This window comes from Malus domestica, chromosome 13, assembly GCF_042453785.1.
Source record: "Malus domestica chromosome 13, GDT2T_hap1".
NCBI lineage: Eukaryota > Viridiplantae > Streptophyta > Magnoliopsida > Rosales > Rosaceae > Malus > Malus domestica.
In genome coordinates this window covers 4,472,759-4,492,060 of record NC_091673.1, presented here as the reverse complement: position 1 = coordinate 4,492,060, position 19,302 = coordinate 4,472,759, and the positions used below count along the sequence as shown (strand labels likewise).

The following is a 19,302-nucleotide window of genomic DNA, read 5'->3' as shown; positions in this document are numbered from 1 at the left end:
AAGTTCTGCACATGAAGCATCTAGTAATCCAGGTGGTGTACCAAGGAAAAGGGGAAGGAAACCCAAGGTAAGCATTGTTTCACTTGTTTTATTTAGTTAGGGTTTGTAAATGAATTTGTGGCCTATATTGTGATAACTTAGGGATTCTTTTGTATGCATTGGATGTGGATATTCTTTTGTGATAACTTATGGTCTATATTGTTGGTGATTTGGATATTGTTGTATTGAACATTGGATGTAGGCATCAAGCACAGCTGGTGGAGGTAATTCAAAGGTTCAAACAGATGGAAGAGTGTAGAAGAGAAAGACAAGGCAACCAAGAAAGTGAAAAGTATTACCATACAAGAACAAACTAGGTTTTTTTATATTGGAATTTTTTGCTAGTGGCTAGAATTTTTTGTGAATGTTGGCAGCAGCTAGGAACTATTTTGTTTGCTTCGCTAGGAACTGTTATTTTGCTCCCAATTAGATTTGTAGGTTATTAGGAACTGTTATTTTGCTATTGGCTGGATATCCTTTTGGGAACATGCTAGCTTGTTAGGGTTTTTTTTATGGTTATTTCCAGTTGAACGATGTTAGCTTTGGTTGCCAATATATGGAACATGCTTGTTATTTGGTTACCAAGAAAGTGAAATATATTGCTACTTTAGTTGCCTATTTGGATATTGGATTTTGCCTATTCATTGATTACTAGGTTCAATTATGTGGGAATATGCATTTCTGCATTTTGGATTGCATCTGATGCAATTGTTCATAACTTAGCTGCCAAAACCCATAGAGAAATAGGAATTAAAAAAAAAAATTGTCGGGAAATTTTTGAAATTTGAAAATTTGTCCACGTGGGCACTTTTTGCTAAGTTGGCATGACGTGGCAGATGGATATCCACATATGCAAGTTTTGGAGGAAGTGGGCTAACGTGTAATAGGGTCCACTAATGCCACGTCAGCATTTAACAGACCAATGGATGGAAAATCTAACAGAGGTATTATTTTGAAATAAAATAGTACGTGAGATATGAAAGTGAAATGTTTTAAAGTTGTTGTATAGGGTTGTAATCTACCTCAAACCTGAGGGTTTACTATGTAATTTACCTTTTTTAATATAATATATGTGTACGCTCAGTGTATATATTAAAAAATTTAGGTCCCGTAAGGCTTCGCCTCACGCCTAGGCAGGGCTATCCCTCGGACACCTCGCCCACACCTCATGCTTTTAATACATTGGTCTAATGTGAAGAATCATCTTCATCTTTCATCTATTTTTCTCACAGAAACAGTGAAATGAACAGTTACAGTGGATGCTACTTTGACCATTATCTCTTGTTTGGTGATCAAGAAAGATGAAATGTATGGTAAATCATTGTTAGAATTTTTTTTTTTGTTTTTTGAACAAACGATAGTAACTATACTAAGGCCCTGTTTGGCAGATAGGATAAAGGATCAGATAGGACTAGTTATACGAACGCGGGTGTTTGGCGTTCACTCGTACTAAATAAGCGCCAGATTAATTTAACCGGTCTATTTATTTAACACGATATACGCCGGATTAATAAAACCAACCAAAAGGATTGGATTATTAGTCGGCCATCTCTCTCTCGCCTTCTTTCGACTTCATCGTCCTCCCTGTCACCTTCTCTCACCATCGTCGTCATCCCCGTCGCTTTCTTTCGCCATCTCTGCTCTCCTAGTCTTCGTCGCCTTCCTCGTCGTCTTCTCATTGTGGCCTTCCTCATCGCCTACTCGTCGTCCTCCTCTGTAACTAGGTCTTGCAAAGAAACATGGTGTGGTGAAGAGATGATTTCAATTTGGGATTCTTCTGCAACTGGCTGTTTGAATTTATTTGGGATTCTTCTGCAGTCGAGGAAGAAGAAGGGAGAGAGAGGGAGGGAGTTTGGGGGGTGCGACTGAGAGATTTGGGGAACAATTATTTGGGATTCTTCTGCAGTCGGGGAAGAAGAAGAAGGGAGAGAGAGGGAGTGAGTTTGAGGGGTGCAACGGAGAGATCTGGGAACAAAAGTGATGGTTTTTTTTTTTTTTTTTTTTTTTTTTTTTAAAGTTTGATTCTTCCTATCCGGTATAAAATCAAACACACTATAAATAATACGGTCATTTGTCTGATACTGCACCAAACGCCTGACTAATTTAGTCAGTACTATCCGGTGGCTATTTATCCTATCTGACAGAAATAGTCAGTACAGTCCGAGCTACCAAACGAGGCCTAAGTGGATGTGAGAGTGGGCTAAACATTACAATGGGTGCGCCATAATGTAATTCAACTTCGTCTTTGGTGAGAATCGAATGTAAAGCCTCTCACTTACAAGTGAAGAATAATATTACATACCGTAGTATTAAGTTGCAACTCATCATTAGATTTAATATCTACGGTTATCAATAAAATGACGTATTGTTAGTGTTTTAATCTCAACATCCAGAGGCAAAGCCATGAAGGGATTATGATGGTCTCATGCCCATCTTGATATATTTTTACGCATAAAAGTTTACTGTTATTCTTATCATTTTCAAGGTTTTTCTGTAAGCTCAGGGTCCTAATCCAACATTTTTACTTTAATTTATTTCATTGGGTTTGATTTAAGGTTGGTGGCTCCTACATAGTTCAAGCAATCTGCTGTTTTTGAGCTTTGAGGAAGACTCTGGTATAGGGACCTGTGGAGGGAGAGAGGAAAAAAAAAAGGCTTGGGGTTTAGGTTTAAGGAAGAGTATGATGAGGACGACACCATACCAAACTTAAGCGACGGTAGTACGTTGCTCACCACATGACAAAATAATTTTGTAAAATCAGAAGAGCATTTCGGATTGAGACTTTTAGGCCCCTCTTAGGTTAAAATCATGGCTCCGTCATTGTCAACATTTGATATCAAATCTAACAGTGCGTCACCATACATAACGAAACTTATATATGTGCACAAATCAAATATAAATTAAAAATATTTATATAGAAAAGTGAAAAAAGCAAGATGTTCTTCCGACCATGGTCAAAAGGAAGGTATATCATGGAGCAAATCTTTTTTACTCCTCTTTTCCACAAGCATATCTCAAGGATCACTTTCTGTTTACATGATTACAAGATCGATTTGAAACAACGAAAAAAGTGTTCTTCCAGCTTCGATCTAAAGAAAGAAAAAAAAAATTACTCTTCCAACTAATGAAATAATATCACATCGTAGTATGTTACATAAATTCTTATTGAAAGATATCGAAATTTATGATACAAAAATGAACTGACATATTGATAGGCAGTAACCTCTCAATATGCTTATCGATATTGAATGAGTATTCCAATCAACTGATCCGACGGAATGATGAAATGTTTTTTCTCCTACTAAAACATGCATTGCTCTCTTATAACTTAAGCCAATCTGATCAATTACATCACCAACTTTTCCACAATATACAACAGGTAAATGCCCATTCCAAAAAATGAAAATTCTCTCTCACGCTTTTTTTTTTTTATTTTTTTTTATTTTTTTATGAATGAACAAATGAGGTTTAATTGAAATTTAGTTAAATCTCAACCGTCTGTTTAATTGTTGACATGTTTTTGGAGTCCAATTTTTGATAAATACTCTGAGGCTCAGCTAGAATAAACCAAACAAAATATGGGCCCATTCTTTTTTACACAAGGTCCAAACTAATAGGGGCAAATAGTAATATGTCACAAATTGGAGGGCAAATCCTAACCAACTACTTTCTCTCTTTAGTCTGCGAAATCTGCAAAGTCCAGGCCGTCGTCTTGGCACCAAGGGAGAGCATATCCTCAGTCACAGTTGAACTGAAACCCAAAACCCAGAAGATCACTCCGACCTCCAATCGGTTAGAATTAAGATTTCATTTGTGAAATATGTTTGTGGGTTTTGTTAATTTGTGTGTTAATTTTGGTTAAACGGTAATTTTATAGGATAAATTAGTCAAAGAGATGGGGAAGGATGCGAAGGCAGGAGGAAAGGGGAAGGGAAAGGCGGCGGGCGGCAGCGACGACGGTGGAGGAAAAGGAAAAGGAAAAGGAAAATCCGGGAAGGCCGCCGATGGGCTAGGCACCTGCACTTATGTGAAAGCAAGGCACATACTTTGTGAAAAGCAGGGCAAAATCAACGAAGCCTACAAGAAGCTGCAGGACGGATGGCTCGAAAACGGCGACAAAGTCCCTCAGCCGGAGTTCGCGAAACTGGCGGCGGAGTACTCCGAGTGCCCGTCGGGGAAGAAAGGCGGGGATCTTGGGTGGTTCCCTCGCGGGAAGATGGCAGGACCTTTTCAGGATGTTGCTTTCGCTACTCCAATTGGGGCAACCAGTGCGCCTTTCAAATCGACGTATGTGTTTCCAAAGTTTCAATCTTTCAGTTTTTTATCTGCTACTCCTTTTGGCTGATTGGTTAGATTAGTCCTGTCACCTGTTTACGCAGCTGATTAGGAATAGATATACGTGTGTTGTTTGATTTTGGATTGGATTATAGTCAATAAACTCATGTTTTAGGTCACATCAGATTGCTTGTTGATTGTGCAGTGCTTGGCTGCAATTCTTATCACTCATTTCATATTTATCAATAGAACTTGAGAAATGCTAAGGAGACTCTCTACGAACTCTATCTCAGCTCAGGTGTTTGGCACAATGTTTTATAATGTTGACACATGAATTAACTTTAAACCGTGAGGTGAAAGAGAGTCTATGGAGAGTCCCACTCTGAGAGTCTCCTTGGCATTTCTCATAGAACTTGAGCAATTCTTGAAACTAAAATAAAACTTTTTCACCAATCGGCACTAAACCTGCAACGAAACACGTTCTATTGTCGATTTAGCATTCAATTATCAGTATGATTCCTGCCCAATCCTTTCATTTTGGTTTTGGATTAGATGCTATAAGATGCCATTAAGTTTGAAGTGTGATATTATACTTGTGCAGAATTTAGAGACACAGTTTGGTTCATATTTTGTTGTTGTTTGGATACTTGTGCAGGCATGGTTACCACATTATCTTGTGCGAAGGCAGAAAGAATTAAGACCTTTGATTTTCTGATGAGCAAGTCTGCAACTTTGGCCATATGTATGAGTTTTCTAGTTAGATACTGCTTTGATATTGTAGGCATTATGCTTAATGACTGATGAATGCTATATCTCTCTCTCTCTCTCTCTCTCTCTCTCTCTGTCAACATCTTTTTTAATAATATTTTTATATTTTTCCATCAAGGCAAATGAAGAAGTCCAGTTTAGTTATATGATTCAGAAGCATGTTTATGGTAACTTTCTTTTGGGTAAAATGGCAAGTAACAGAACTTTGTTGCACTAGAATTTTCCATGCTGAATGCTGTCTGAGTTAAACTGTAGTTGCAATGGCGCAAGCAAAAAACATTGAGCAGCCTTTTAACTTGGAATGCAATGACATTGATCGATTTTCAATGTGCGGAGTTTACGAACGTCAGGGACCATATTGAAACCATGTCTAAATAGGACCTATGAATTTACCAATTTAGGACGTTAGTATGATCATGCGTGTGATTGGTTTAGTAATTTTTGGGCTCGTTTGGAAGTACTTTTAAAACGATTGAAATCGTTTTTGGTGAAGGTGTTTTTGGTTTCCAAACCTGCATGATTACCAAAAAAAGTGTGTCCTGCAAGAAACACTTAAAGTAGAATCTACTTGCTTTTCACTAAGAATTGGTTGCAAAGGCACTTTCATAAAAAACGCTTTCAGTCATTTTAAAAGTTTTTTCAAATGAAGCATTCGACAGATTGTACTATCTAGAATATAGTTTGATACATGCATTCACTAAAAGATTCGCGAAGGATCTTCTTTGTAATTTTTTTCAAAAGAGAAAGGGACATAAGAAGGAAAAAATTGACTATATCAACAATGGTGCCCAAAAGAATTACTATCTCGCATTACATTTAAGAACAAACAGCTACAACTGGCCATGAGATTCATGACTATCCACTAGCTTGAGTCCCCAACTCATATCCTCACAGTGTCTCACATGAGGCACAAGTGCACCCGTATCTACTCCTTTCTTCGCCTTGCAGTCATAAAACGGTGGAGCATGGAAGCATGGCTCCATCGACATGACCTGACCGCAAGGTGGATCAGGTGTCGTCTGATTCTCCGGCTTGTACAGAATCCACGGTTTAAGACCTCCCAGACCTTGAGCCACGTACCCGAAAGTCGACCATGCACTTGTGACCAACACATCACACAAACTAAGCAGGTACATTTCAGCCCAAGCTTTCCGGTCGTGCAGATTCTTATCCGTCTGCTGATGCCCTTCGTGACTCGGCTGGAAAACCCCGATTGTGTCCCCATTCACAGTCGGATGTTCCCAGTACATATTCCTCAAATCCTCAGAGTACCCTGAGGTCAAAGAAGTAATTAAAACCGACTTAAGTTTCGGTATTCCTGATGCAGCTGTGACGATTGGTTTCTTCCTATCCACTTGAGGAAGCAGTTTCTCCTTGAAAGCGCATGCATAGATTTGGTTCATCACATGCCGAAGCGGGCTAGGCCCTGCCTCGAAAGTTCGAACTTGAATCCCAATCCTCTCATCTACCTTTGCTAAGTGAGCTTGGTAGTATCTTGTGATCAACCCCCATACATGATTTGAAGGTTGGAAAAGATACCTACCCAAGTGGTGGAAAACAGTTTCCTTTTCCGGGAAAAGCTTTTCGAGTTCTTGCTCGAAAGACGGCATCAAGAAAAGCGATGGAACAAAGTAGTTATCTGTTCTCATAATCAGCCAAGGAACTTTCTCGATCAGACTTTGTTCTTCATCGCAGAAAAAGAGCCTATCTTGATCATCATAATCATGAGCCAGATGAAGATACAAAAATGATGCCGAAGCGTTTGCGATCTTATTATTCTTTGATTTCAGAATGTTTCCGTAGCAATAAGGAGATTTCTGATCCAACGCGTCAAAGCGGTCTTTAACAGGGAAGTCGTTAGGCAACAGCCATGAGTTTTCAGGGAAGGGCTCGCAGAAGAGGTCGGCCATGTCCTTTCCAGGGTCCACGAGAAGGACTCTGTTCGTGAGCAAGGCATAGAGGAAAGCAGAGGATATGGTGAGTATCTTGTTCCCCAAGCCACTGTAAGATATCCAAACCACATACTTGCACTCTTCTGAACTATCAATGGCAGTGATAGGGTCACTGGAGTTGAGTTGCTCTAGGGTTTTGTTGTAGGGTTTGGTGTGGGGCCCACATCTCTTGTGGAGATCTTCATAACCTCTGAGTCTGGAGAGAAGATGAGAAGATGGTTTGTGGGGTGAAATTTTTCTGTAGAAATTGGATTGATATCTGCTCAAGCAAGAACCTTCATCAAATCCAGGAGCAATTAGTCCATCATGTAGCTCGTCTTTGGGCATGTGAGTATGATCTGAGAAACCATCTACTGTAAAATCAGAGCAAAATAATTAGAAAGATCGAACTTTGATCGTCACCCAATTCCACACCAGAACCAGATTACCAATCTTGCATGCAGAAAATCTAAAATTACGAATTCAACGTATGAAATTCATTGTTGAACTTTCCCTGCATTTTTCTCGGTAACCAAACAATAAGTAAGGCTGTTTGAACAATACTGAATCTTACTCATATATTACCTGAGCTGGACGAAGATGACGTGTCATTTTGAACGAGTCTTTCGATAATTCTGGCGTCGGCGAAGCCTTTGATTTGATTGGAAGGCGAGTTTTGAAGAACGAGAGAGAGGGTGACGAGAACCGGGAGAGAGACCAATAGAACAGCTAGTATCTTGGTCAGATTCATCGGAGTCATCAGCCGGGACGTCGACGGGGCGACCCGATCGGCTGAGACGGGTTTATTACGGCCCGCGGGGTTCGGTTGCGGTGAAAGTCGCCTCCTGCTTTTGGATTCTCTCAAATCCATTCATAAATTATGATATCTCGATTGGATTCGAGCATGCCATGGTTATCTCTCGGTTCGTATTTCATTAAACGAGTGCAGTTGCAGAGAGAGAGAGAGAGAGAGAGAGAGAGAGAGAGAGAGAGGGGAGGGAGGGAGGTGGACTGGGATTCTGGGAAGTGGGAAGAGTCTCCGTATTGTTTCGGCGTGGTGGTTAAGGCCGTAGAAATGAGGAGGGGTTTCGCCTGGTTTCGTTTCGTCTTCAACAGGCCAAACGTGGCAGGCGGATTGCGCATGCAGCTTGCTTTGGTTGAAATTTATTATTATTATTTTAATACAGTTGAACTTTCAAAATTAAATTTAGGGAACTTTAACGAAAAGCTTCCGGTACTGTTTACTTTAACGAAAAACCACATTTTTACACTAAAAAGTCAATCCTAGTACTATTCACTTTACCCTTTATTTTTTCCTTATCATTAAAACTCAAAGTTTTCAAGCCCTTTTCATTAGTTTTCTTTTAAATTTATGCCAAATATATTTAACATAAACAAAAGCCCAACCAATAATGGAATTAATTATGTGAGTCCCCAAATCGAAATTATTAACAATGGGTTCGGGACAATAACAGTTTAAAATAAAACTTTGTAAACCAAATAATGTGGTTGTTTTAATTGTATTGTTATTTAATTGTTGATTAACACGCTTATTTTACACTGGTGACACATCATTTAGTTTAAAATTTTAATTTTCGTATCATTATTCTTAGCATTATGGTTATTTTAGACTAGCTAACTGGCACACGCGATACGAGTGTGAAAATCCTTTGTGGCCTCTCTGGGGAAAGCCTTCTAGCCTATTTCTATTACATCTACTGCCATACTCGTGTTTTTAAGCTTGATGTGTGTGCCAATTTTTAATTTTTGCCACTCAATTCATTGGATTATGAGTGCATTCATTTATTTTTTAATTTATAAAATCCCTAACTGCTTAAAAAAAAAAAAAAAAAAAAAACCACAATATATCACCACTCCACCCCCGTCACCTATGTCAAACGGTGCCCAGTGAAACCCGTCTAAGCGGTGGCCTCATCCAATATCACACACGCACACCCCTCCACCACCTACCTAGCCCACTCTCTACGACCTAACCTCCACAATTCGATCCACCACCCCCTCCTTCAAACCACTCATGATCTTGTTCCCACACGACCCGTCCTATGAGACCCATCCCACCCAAACCCGACCCCGATCTGTAACGTTGACAATGGAAGAAGAAAATAGAGAGATAGAATGAAAGGGAAGAAAGTAATGTGGCGAGAGATTGAATTTCCAAACGAAACCTGTTATCATCACTTGTTGGTTGTAAGGTTCATATAAAAAATAGTTAAATTTGTGTTCAATAAATTATTAAATTACCTTTTATTTTTATTTATGTTCAGTTTTGATTAGAAGGTTTTCATACATTTTTGTTTAACAATCAGAGTTTTGTTGATATAGTTTAGTCTGAATTTATTAAGAATTCACTATAAAATTAGACTTGAGAGTTGAAAATGACAAAATGCAATGCATTTGGAAGGAAATTCACTTGTTTAGTGCATTTTAGAACAAGGCTTCTAGAATATGACCTTTATGGCCTGGTCTCTACGATGCACTTGCGAAAAATCTTTCTTAATCACGTGCGACTTATAAAATTTTAATTTAATGAATACGTGTTACTCAGTTTCGCTAACCACAATTTAAGTTATAAACAATTTAATCGACAAACATAACATTTGTATTTTTTATTTATGTCGAATAATGATAGACACAGTGATTTTGGCATTAGAAAAAAGTATATATTCCAACTTTACATGGTAAGTTAATCAAAACACTTGATGATTTCAAAACACCAAAAGAACAAAATTACAGACTCTGTGAAAGACGGCCTAGGTCTATCTGGACGGGACTATATATATAACTCCTTCGATCGAAGATGGCCTAGGTATCTATCTGAGTACTTAATGTTTGGTGTTACGATCCGCAACCTTGGGCTGATATGAAGCTGAAAACAACTACACAGAACAATCTGGGCCAGGCTAGTCCAACCCATCTTCCATAATATCATAGAGAGGCGGCCTCTCAGAGGCCCATCAGCCGCCAGTGCCTCTGTTAAATTACAGTCGAAGCAAATGGCGGTTGAAAATGAAGCTGCTCAAGAGTCGGCGGAGGGAACGTCACCACCATCAATCGCGGTGGCCTCGATTCTCAGCAGTAGTTTCAGGCTCCAATGGCGACGCGTGTAAAAAGTGGTGTATTTTTATCCGCATTCTGAAGTGTCATTTGCTTGCGTTGCACTCCAACCCAGCAAAATCCAGACCCAGCTAATAAACACGACTTCCATTCGCTGTGTGAGGTTGGATTTTGGAAAATTGAAGCACGTAAGGTAATGTCACGGGACTGCATGTAATGCCCACTACGTGTTTGTGTATTTTAGTCGGTGACTTTTGTTGTATGCACATATATCGAAGCGGCATAGCTATTTGGATTGGGCGACTCTTTTGTTTCTTACTACTTCAAGACGAAGAAAGAGGAGCTCAACTGGCAGTTTCGAGGAGATGGGTCTCTGAGAAAGAAAAAAAAAAACCCATCTTTTGTTCTTCGTTAATTTCCATTTGGTTTAGTAAAACAGGGTAATCTACAGATTAATTCATAGTTGATTGCTCAAGCTTCTCATAACTTTTGTTGGTTTTCGTTTTTGGTTTTGGATATTGTTTTTCTCTAAGAAACCAGCTATTATTTGCAGGGAATTGGAGTTCAGAACTTGGGGTAGCTGAAAGTTCAGAACTTTCAACAGTTTTATGTAACCATAAGCAATTACTTACAACCCAACATCAAGATGAAATTCGGGAAAGATTTCAAGAAACAAATGGTGCCTGAGTGGGCAGAAGCCTACATGGATTACAATGGTCTCAAGAGGATACTAAGGGAGCTCAGAGAATACAAGCGAAACAAGCACTCCGTAACACCCTCCAAAGACTTTGAGCGGAGACGTTCTCCCCCTGACAGAACCATCAGTGGGATTGAGCTACAATCTGGCAGTCTCCGGAGCAACGGAGATATCGAGGACCAAGTAATCGATGTCAACACATTGCACGGAGACGGTTGCAGAGAGGTTTACAAGACCAAGTTTCTGAGGCAATCCGAAGAAGGAGGAGATATTGAGGCGACATTTTTCCGAAAACTCGATCAAGAGCTCAACAAAGTCAATACCTTTTATAATGATAAAGTGGAGGAGGTGAAGAAAGAAGCAAATAATCTGGATAAGCAAATGGAGGCTTTGGTTGCACTGAGATTAAAAGTCAAGAAGCTTGATCAATACGGCTCTCGTTCAAAGAGACATAACAATTCGGCAGTACACCTGACAAGTAATAAGTCAAGTGCAGATGACAACTTAGGTAAGTGGAGATATATGATCAATTTGTTTTGTGTTATATGTGGATATATATATATATATATATATATATATATATATATATATATATATATAATACATGCAGTGCAAGCATATTAATAGATGATACACTTAATTGAGAGTGGTTAATTATGAAGCTTTGGTTGACTTTAATTAATTCTTACAAATTCAAGTTTCCTGCCAAATGTGTAGGAAATGAGCCTACTGGTTTGACATCTGGATTGCAAGTAAATGAGGAGCATCGACGAGAACCAAGCACTGGTGGTTCAGAAGTCAATCCGAACCATGTCAAGAATTCTAGTAGCGATGGAAGAGAGTTATTGAAAACCTATACCCAAAAAGAAGATCCTATGGAGGTTCTTGAGCATGTGAGGATTACCAATACGCTTGAATCTCCAATATCCACCATAAAAGGTGTTTTCAAGGACTCTAGGGAAGAAGAGTTGAGCTTTGATAACGAGGAGCTGAAGAGAGTGGAAGAACGTTTAAGAGCTGCGTTCATTCAATTTTACCACCAGCTTCAACTGCTAAAGCACTACAGGTGATAAATAGTAATTGCGTCAGCATACCTTCCACTTTGGATGCATGGTCTTGCATTTTGGGTTGTCACTCAGTATTATGTACTTACACTTTTGCAAATGGTGAACCAGTTTTATGAACCTCTCAGCATTTTCGAAGATTATGAAAAAATATGAGAAGGTAAGACATGCACTTCAAACCAAAATGTGTCAAAATTTTGAGTTCCATATTCTCAATTTGAATTTAAGCAAAGTGTTGTGACGAAAAATCCATTCTAATAACACAGATTGCATCAAGGAGAGCGGCCAGATCATACATGCTAATAGTAGACAACTCTAATGTCGGCAGTTCTGATGAGGTTTGTCAGATGTATTTCTTGTTTTTCTATTGTTAATCATTTCAGCATTCAGAATTCTATTGCTTTGTTGATCTTCAAGTTCTAATCATTTCTTCCTGTAAACATGTTGAAGAGGTGTATATTTGTAAGTTATCGATTCATTTTTATTTCTTTATAGGTCACTAACCTGTTGGAGAGAGTGGAGACTACCTTCATACAAAAATTTTCAAACTCAAATCGCAGGGAAGGTATGAAGTCACTGAGGCCAAAAGCTAAAAGAGAAGGGCAGTGTAACATTCTTCTCCGGTAAGAGTAGTAACAGTGCCAATTAACCTTTTTGCTCCACCTTTTTCTAGAAATATGACCGTTGCAACATGTAGCAATGTCATGGAGTCTCCAATTGTTAATTCCTAGTTCTCTGTTAAAGAAAATAATTTAATTCCTATTTCGTTTTAACTTTCAGGTTTCTTTTCTGGCTGCTCAATTGCACTACTGGTAGCTATTGTTTTAAGCATTGAAGCTCGAAAACTACTGGATAAGGAGGAGGGTGCAGAGTACGTGGAAAACATTTTCCCACTTTACAGGTGACTGCTAACCCTCTGGTATTCAATTACAAAAATTTATCTTAATTCATTTGTCCTGTCTTTTCTCTAATATGCAAGTGGGTTTTCTTGCAGTTTATTTGGATACATCACTCTGCATATGCTCATGTATGCTGCAGATATATATTTCTGGAGGTGTTATCGGGTCAACTATGCCTTTATATTTGGTTTCAAGAAAGGAACGGAGCTGGGCTACCGTGAAGTTTTTCTCCTTGCCACTGGTCTTGCAGTACTTTCATTGGGTGGTTTCCTGGCAAACTTACACTTGGACTTGAGTGCTGAAAAATACAAGACAGTGACAGAATTGGTTCCCTTGGGCTTACTTGCTGTAAGATTTATGAAGTGCTAGAGTATCTATTGTGGCGTCCCTTGAACTTGATTATCACAATTGATTTCTGCTGCATGACCTTTTCCATGAACTATAGCCTGGTCCTCTGTTGTAGAACTTCCTCAGTTTGTGCAAATGATGTGTGTTACCTTTCTCTGTGCAGTTGGTCCTTGCCATCACCTTCTGCCCTTTCAAAATTATATACCATTCAAGTCGTTTCTTCTTCATTCGATCCTTATTCCACTGCACATGCGCCCCTCTTTACCCGGTAATGCATGGGATAACAATTTGGATATTTAAGTAGACGATATAGCTAAATAGCATGATTTCTTGATTGTTTTCAAATTTTCAGGAGACATTTCCAGACTTTTTCTTGGCAGATCAGCTTACAAGCCAGGTATAAAAGCCCCCTTATAACTTTATTGGTATTAAGTAGTAAATACTCCCAACTCTGTTTTGAGTAGGCTCTTTGCCTTTGTCTGATCTCAGGTGCAAGCCCTGAGGAGTTTTGTGTTATACGTTTGCTACTACGGTTTGGGGGAATCTTCAAGGAGGCAAAGCAAGTGCCGTAGTCATGGTCTCTACAATACGTTATATTTCATTATTGCTGTCGTACCATTTTGGATGCGCTTCCTACAGGTCTCATTACATTTTTCACTTTCTAGTGTTTTCAAAGGCGTGTGCCACTCTTATTCACAATGAAAATGAATATGGAGATGGATAGTATCACTTGTATTCTAGCTTATAATTTCGTATGATCTCTGGAAGATCACGTCTTCTGTGTGGAAAGATGCACTTAAATGTAGTGTATCTTGTCTTGCAGTGCATTCGTCGATTCTGTGATGAGAAGGATGTGAAGTACATTTTCAATGGTTTGAAGTACTTATCAACAATCGTTGCAGTTATTATACGAACTGTTTATGAAATGAAAAAGGGAAAGACATCCTGGATGGTGTTAGCTTTGATTAGCTCAGCTGTCGCAACGACAATGAATACGTATTGGGACATTGTAATGGACTGGGGCCTTCTGCGAAAGACATCAAAGAACAAGTATTTGAGAGATAGACTTGTAGTTCCACACAAGATCGTATACTTTGCAGCCATGGTAAGGTTAAAGTGACTGAATTCGAGAGTTATGGGGTTCTATGTTGCAACTTCTACTATTAATTCACAATATGTTTATGGAAATCCATTACAGGTCTTGAATGTAGTATTGAGACTAGCTTGGATGCAGTTGGTGTTGGAATTTAAATTGCGTACCGTTAATAAAGTGACAATAACAACTGTCATCGCCTTCCTAGAGGTCATTCGTCGTGGCATTTGGAGCTTCTTCAGGTATATTTTTCTCCTGAAATTCAACATTGAGACTTTTTACTGTTTTTGTCTTCAGTCGTTGCATCCTTTAAGCAACTTATGCTTGAGAGATTAACATGTACAATTTAATCAGGTTAGAGAACGAGCACTTGAACAATGTAGGCCAGTACCGCGCTTTCAAGTCAGTCCCTCTTCCTTTCAGTTACTACGATGAGGACGCTGACAAGGATGACTAAACATGACACAGTCTCGCTCCATTCATGCACCCGAGTATAATGAAGCAGCAAACCAAGAACAAACGTACGATCTGTGGTTAATTGTGGAGAATTCACAATTAACATATGTAGGCTCATTTCGTAATTGTACATATGGAATCGCCTTGTTCGTTGTTGATCCTGAAAAAAATTCTCTGGTTCTGGTTTATAAGAAATTGCATATAGCGAAAGTTGTATTGACGAGTGCATCAATTTTTCGATCTGTTAATCAGTCATAGGAGTATAATTTTTTCAAGGCGATTACATTACGTAAAATGTAACGAATTCCATATACAAATTTCCCAAAAAATCAAAGGAAAAAAAAAGAACTACAGATGCAACTCTGCATTCAGCAATAAATGAAGGGAAAAGGGGGAGGAAAAAGAAGAAAAGTTTCAGCAGCCTGTAGACAATTTGAGATGTTTGCGATTTGCTTTGCCTACTCATCTTTGCATTCGTCTTCATCATAGTTGAAGGGCAGTGGCACTGACTTGAATGCTCTGTACTTTCCGACATTGTTGAGATGCTCGTTCTCCAACCGGAAAAAACTCCATATCCCTCGACGAATTATCTCCAAGCTCGCCACAACCGAGATCATTGTCTGTGTATGCATGAAGGAGACACTGAAATTCAAAACTGTCTGCAGCCAGGCAAATCTCAGCAGCACATTCAACACCTGCAATGTTTTAATCATTGTATAAATCGCTAGTAAAACTTATACTGTCATACTGTGAATCTGAACCACTAATCAAGAGCACTCACCATGGCTATGAAGTATACGCTTTTGTAAGGGACCAAGAGTTTGTCTCTCAACCATCGATTCTTGGAGCGGCGTTGCAGAAGTCCCCAGTCCACGACAAGATCCCAGTATGTTCCATAGATAGCTGCAACAATTGAGAAAATCCCAGCAAGAATTTTCCAGTTCACGTCTTTGTTATGAGTGTAGGCTATTCTCATGCTGACAGCTACGATGGTGAAGAAATATTTCAGTCCATTGTAACCTTGCATTGGATCTTTCTCTTCAACCAAACGGCGGATGCACTGAAGGAGGCGGGACCAATATGGAACGCACGCCACGATGAAAGTAAAAATTTTGAAGACGTCATCTGATCTGCAAGTTGTTTTTCTGACTTTGTAGTCTCCCCCGCCATAATAGCAAATGTAGAATGGCAGACTTCTAAAGGCTTGCACCTGGCTAGTTAACTGATCTGCCAAGAAGAAATCCGGGAGTGTGACCTGTAAAGGAATTAAAACTTCTATTAGAACGTCCAACCGAGTTACATTTTACAGTTTTTAACTCGAATAATCAAGGTGTCTGCAGTGGAATTTTACCTTATAGAGAGGAGCACAGATGCAGTGGAACACACAAACCAGGAAGAAGTAGCGACTCGAGCGATATATGATGTTGAAGGGGCATAATAATATCACAATCACAAGCTGCATAAGAAGAATTTAGTTTCAGTATATAATCTCTAGATGTTTGATGAGCCAATGCAGCCGAAATTAAATAGTTCAACTGAAAATATGATCTTACCAGGAGCAAGAAGAGTGGGAGAAGCTCGGTTAGCGCTTTGTAATCATTGGTTTTCGGGTCCATCTCCATGTCAAGATTTGCGAGCACAGAGGCTAGTGCTAACATTGCCAGACCAGAACTCAGAAGGAGGACCTCTCTGTATCCCAACTCGGTTCCTTGCTTGAAACCGAATATGAAAGAGTAATTGACTCTGAACCGCCGCCAAAAGTATATATTTCCGGCATACATAAGCATGTGGAGAACTATGAATCCGAACAAGCTGCAACGAAGAATAACATGTCACGAAAAATTCAGTATTATCCCTTTTTTTCGGAAACTTAGAATGAATAGAAAAGCATAGGGTTAGTCACCTGTATAGAGGAAACATGTTTTCCATGTATTTACTTCTCTCCGGATTATCCATAATATTTCGAGCACGAATGATCAATACAAGGGCTAATATGAGGGCAGCTGTGCAGCCAGCAAAGCAACCTGAAGGTTTTTGAGTAAACAGATTCAGACGAAAGAAATTGATGCCGAAATTGTCGTTGTTCAGTGAAAGAAATTTTACCATACTTATTAAGCTAGAGACCTTACCCAGAGCGAATGTTGTCCGATGTCTTTCTACCCTCGGTTTTGGTCTCAAGACCGCCATTCCTTTTCGGCGATTGGAGTTCGAGAAATGCTTGATGAACGTAGTTTCAACCCTTTCCATAAGCTTGGTAATCTGCAGTAGTGGCAAATGCCATGAAGAAATTAAAACTATGAACAGAAAAATCTTTCCTCTCTTTAGCGTCACGCATGAAGAATCCTCACCTCGTCGGAGCTGCCAAGGTACGAGTTATCCACCATGTTCATGTAAGATTTTGATGCATCTCTTGAAGCCACCTTATCGTATTTCTTCATGATCTTTGAGAAAGCCAACGTATTCAAAAATCTGTTTCATTCGCGGATAACAAAGTTAGCTTCACAGTCAAGAAAACAGAAGGAAAACCAACCAAATTAGGTGCCCCAAAGTCGTTATATCTTTACCCGTAGCTCTTCAGAAGCCGAAGTTTCTGGTAAAATTCAATGAAAGCGCGCCTGAGCTGTTGTTCAACTTTGCTGAGATTAGCCCTGCTGAACTTGAGCTCCGTATGTGGAGCCACGTTGAGGAAGCCTTTGATGGTGGAACGCGGCGTCTCAGCCATGTGATTCATTGTCACCTGGTCCAGTATATCCAGTGGCGTAGGCCTAGTGCCTCTCAAGCTCTCCGGCTTCTTCACCTTCATCTCAACGTCTCCACTCCTTTTGTCTTCTTTTTCTTCGTCACCCGAACTGTTTAATCCGCTCTCTTCAATCGCATCCATAGCCAGTACCCGCCCTGCTCGCAAATCGCAATGTTAAACGACGCAATTTTAGACGTAAACACAATATTAGCAATTACTGCTTCCAATTTTCAATAAAATTTCTAACATGTTTTTAAGCACTTCTAGCAGAAGTGCTTATGAGTATACTTACTGCTTGCTCTGGCACTGCGTGGGGTGGCTGCAGCCAATGCAGCTGTAGACGTGGCAACATCGGAAGCAAGGCGAGTCATCTCCCCTGACCAATCAAACGTTCTCTGAGGGTTCTCCACTTTGATCCGAAACGCAATCAAAGCGTCCATTTGCTTGTTAAGAACCGCAGCTTCCTTCATCACCTCGTCAACCTTCGACCTATAAAACTTGTCCACTTTATTGAACTCGTCGTCAAGCCTCTTGAAGTACTCCAGCTCCTGAACTCCGCCTTCCTCCGCCGCCATCAGAAACATCGTCTGGTAGCTCTTAGAGCCGTTTTCGTTGACGGAATTGACAAGAATGGCCTGGCTCTCAATGTCGGAGGTGGAAGAAGGGCTGGCGGGCTGCTGGGTGTGCCTACTTTTGGTCAGACCGCTGAAGGCTCTGTACAACGTGAGCCTGCGCTTTAGGCCGTAGCTGCGGGGCGAGGCGGCGGCCTGTGGGTCGGGGTTGTTTCTTTGCTTGCAGACTTGAATTTCTTTTAAGAGGGATTTTAGATAGTCGTAATCCATGTATGCGTCTTTCCATTCCGGCACCATTTGTGCAGAAAATTCCTTCCCGAACTTCATTTCTGGAAATCAAGTTTAAATTTAGTTTTCAGTTTTCGGTTTTACTGTCTAAAACAGATAGGATTCAGATTGATGCTTAACTATCTTTCTACGTACATACACACACACACACATATATATATATATCTATATAAATATATGCATATATATGGAAATTAGGTTTCAAAATCCGAGTGAGTTTCAAAATCTGAGTGAGTCAAACGTATTTTTTTTTTGGTCAAGGAGGACTTATATAACAAAGTCCAAACGGACACAGTACAAAGACAACAACCTCATAACTGAGGGAGGTACAAAAGAGACGTCACATATGCATTGATCGCATGAGTAAAGGTTCTCAATTATACCTAATAAACGTATTAAGGATAGTGATTAGTTGTAATTGGACAGTTAGTTTGTTATTGAATAGTTATAGGTTAGTTTTGATGAGCTGTCAAATGTAGCTCTTTGTATAAATACCAAATGTACTCTGACTATTCAACTCAATGAGAATACTTTTCTAATAAAACGCACGTGAGAAGCTTCTGAGTCCATCTGGGCAGGCATGCATGATTGATGAGAAGAGGACAAATGGGGCCCAAAACAAAGTATGTTTCGCATTTCTCCAGGGAGTACTCGTAGCGGAAGCAGTCGCAGTTGACGACCAATTTTTCCATGAGAGGGTCGGAATTTACTATTTTCGTACAAAGAGCTTTTTTCCTTTTTCTTTGTTTATAATTTCTAAGTAGTTTTCACTCTCTAAAGCTCGTTCTTGGCCAGAATTAATTAATACTAATTAATACTCAATACTTGTATTTACCTTATTTATATGTGATTAACGTAGTTTTACTATGGCCTAATTGAAAGTATTCATTTATTAATCATCACAAGATTGTATTTTGCAATAGCTTCAATCAAGTAGAAGATCGTGTAGTTATTCATAACATTAAATAAATGGACGTGCAAATATTACTTGGTATCAAAACTATCTATTTGTTTTATACATGGATTATGTATAATTTAACTATTTTTTGCAAAAATA

The 19,302-nt window shown here is 39.4% G+C and overlaps 3 protein-coding genes and 1 pseudogene across 4 annotated transcripts; 2 read left to right on the top strand and 2 right to left on the bottom strand.

Annotated features, from left to right (window-relative positions):
* The first annotated feature begins 3,660 nt into the window (after positions 1 to 3,660).
* On the top strand, positions 3,661 to 5,205 carry LOC103451793 (uncharacterized). The gene is made up of 3 exons (XM_008391221.4): positions 3,661 to 3,831; positions 3,917 to 4,326; positions 4,970 to 5,205. Exons 2-3 carry the CDS (start codon positions 3,935 to 3,937, stop codon positions 5,010 to 5,012), a joined length of 435 nt encoding a protein of 144 aa, XP_008389443.1. The 5' UTR covers positions 3,661 to 3,831; positions 3,917 to 3,934; the 3' UTR covers positions 5,013 to 5,205.
* A 570-nt stretch (positions 5,206 to 5,775) lies between these two features.
* LOC103451794 (galactoside 2-alpha-L-fucosyltransferase-like) lies at positions 5,776 to 8,148 on the bottom strand. Of its 2 annotated transcripts, none has more exons than XM_008391222.4 (2): positions 7,599 to 8,148; positions 5,776 to 7,387 (listed from the first exon to the last, which is right to left on the bottom strand). In XM_008391222.4, exons 1-2 carry the CDS (start codon positions 7,882 to 7,884, stop codon positions 5,913 to 5,915), a joined length of 1,761 nt encoding a protein of 586 aa, XP_008389444.1. In that variant the 5' UTR covers positions 7,885 to 8,148; the 3' UTR covers positions 5,776 to 5,912. The 2 variants fall into 2 exon arrangements, with proteins under 2 accessions (XP_008389444.1, XP_017192254.1); XM_017336765.3 differs by having other exon boundaries at positions 5,776 to 7,384.
* Positions 8,149 to 9,743: 1,595 nt separating this feature from the next.
* On the top strand, positions 9,744 to 15,341 carry LOC103452324 (phosphate transporter PHO1 homolog 10-like; annotated as a pseudogene).
* Positions 14,256 to 18,515, bottom strand: LOC103423874 (phosphate transporter PHO1 homolog 3-like). Its single transcript, XM_029098063.2, has 9 exons — positions 17,678 to 18,515; positions 17,210 to 17,540; positions 16,994 to 17,114; positions 16,775 to 16,904; positions 16,549 to 16,669; positions 16,199 to 16,457; positions 15,997 to 16,101; positions 15,427 to 15,900; positions 14,256 to 15,340 (listed from the first exon to the last, which is right to left on the bottom strand). Exons 1-9 carry the CDS (start codon positions 18,282 to 18,284, stop codon positions 15,104 to 15,106), a joined length of 2,385 nt encoding a protein of 794 aa, XP_028953896.1. The 5' UTR covers positions 18,285 to 18,515; the 3' UTR covers positions 14,256 to 15,103.
* Between the last annotated feature and the right edge of the window lie 787 nt (positions 18,516 to 19,302).

Excerpts from the sequence above, each read along its gene's own strand:
- LOC103451793 (XM_008391221.4), top strand. The coding sequence starts at position 3,935 with ATGGGGAAGGATGCGAAGGCAGGAGGAAAGGGGAAGGGAAAGGCGGCG. Across the intron at positions 4,327-4,969 it reads AGTGCGCCTTTCAAATCGAC|GCATGGTTACCACATTATCT; the intron begins GTATGTGTTTCC and ends ATACTTGTGCAG.
- LOC103451794 (XM_008391222.4), bottom strand. The coding sequence starts at position 7,884 with ATGGATTTGAGAGAATCCAAAAGCAGGAGGCGACTTTCACCGCAACCG. Across the intron at positions 7,388-7,598 it reads GTCATCTTCGTCCAGCTCAG|TAGATGGTTTCTCAGATCAT; the intron begins GTAATATATGAG and ends CTGATTTTACAG.
- LOC103423874 (XM_029098063.2), bottom strand. The coding sequence starts at position 18,284 with ATGAAGTTCGGGAAGGAATTTTCTGCACAAATGGTGCCGGAATGGAAA. Across the intron at positions 17,541-17,677 it reads ACGCAGTGCCAGAGCAAGCA|GGCGGGTACTGGCTATGGAT; the intron begins GTAAGTATACTC and ends ATTTGCGAGCAG. Across the intron at positions 15,341-15,426 it reads GCGTATACTTCATAGCCATG|GTGTTGAATGTGCTGCTGAG; the intron begins GTGAGTGCTCTT and ends AAAACATTGCAG.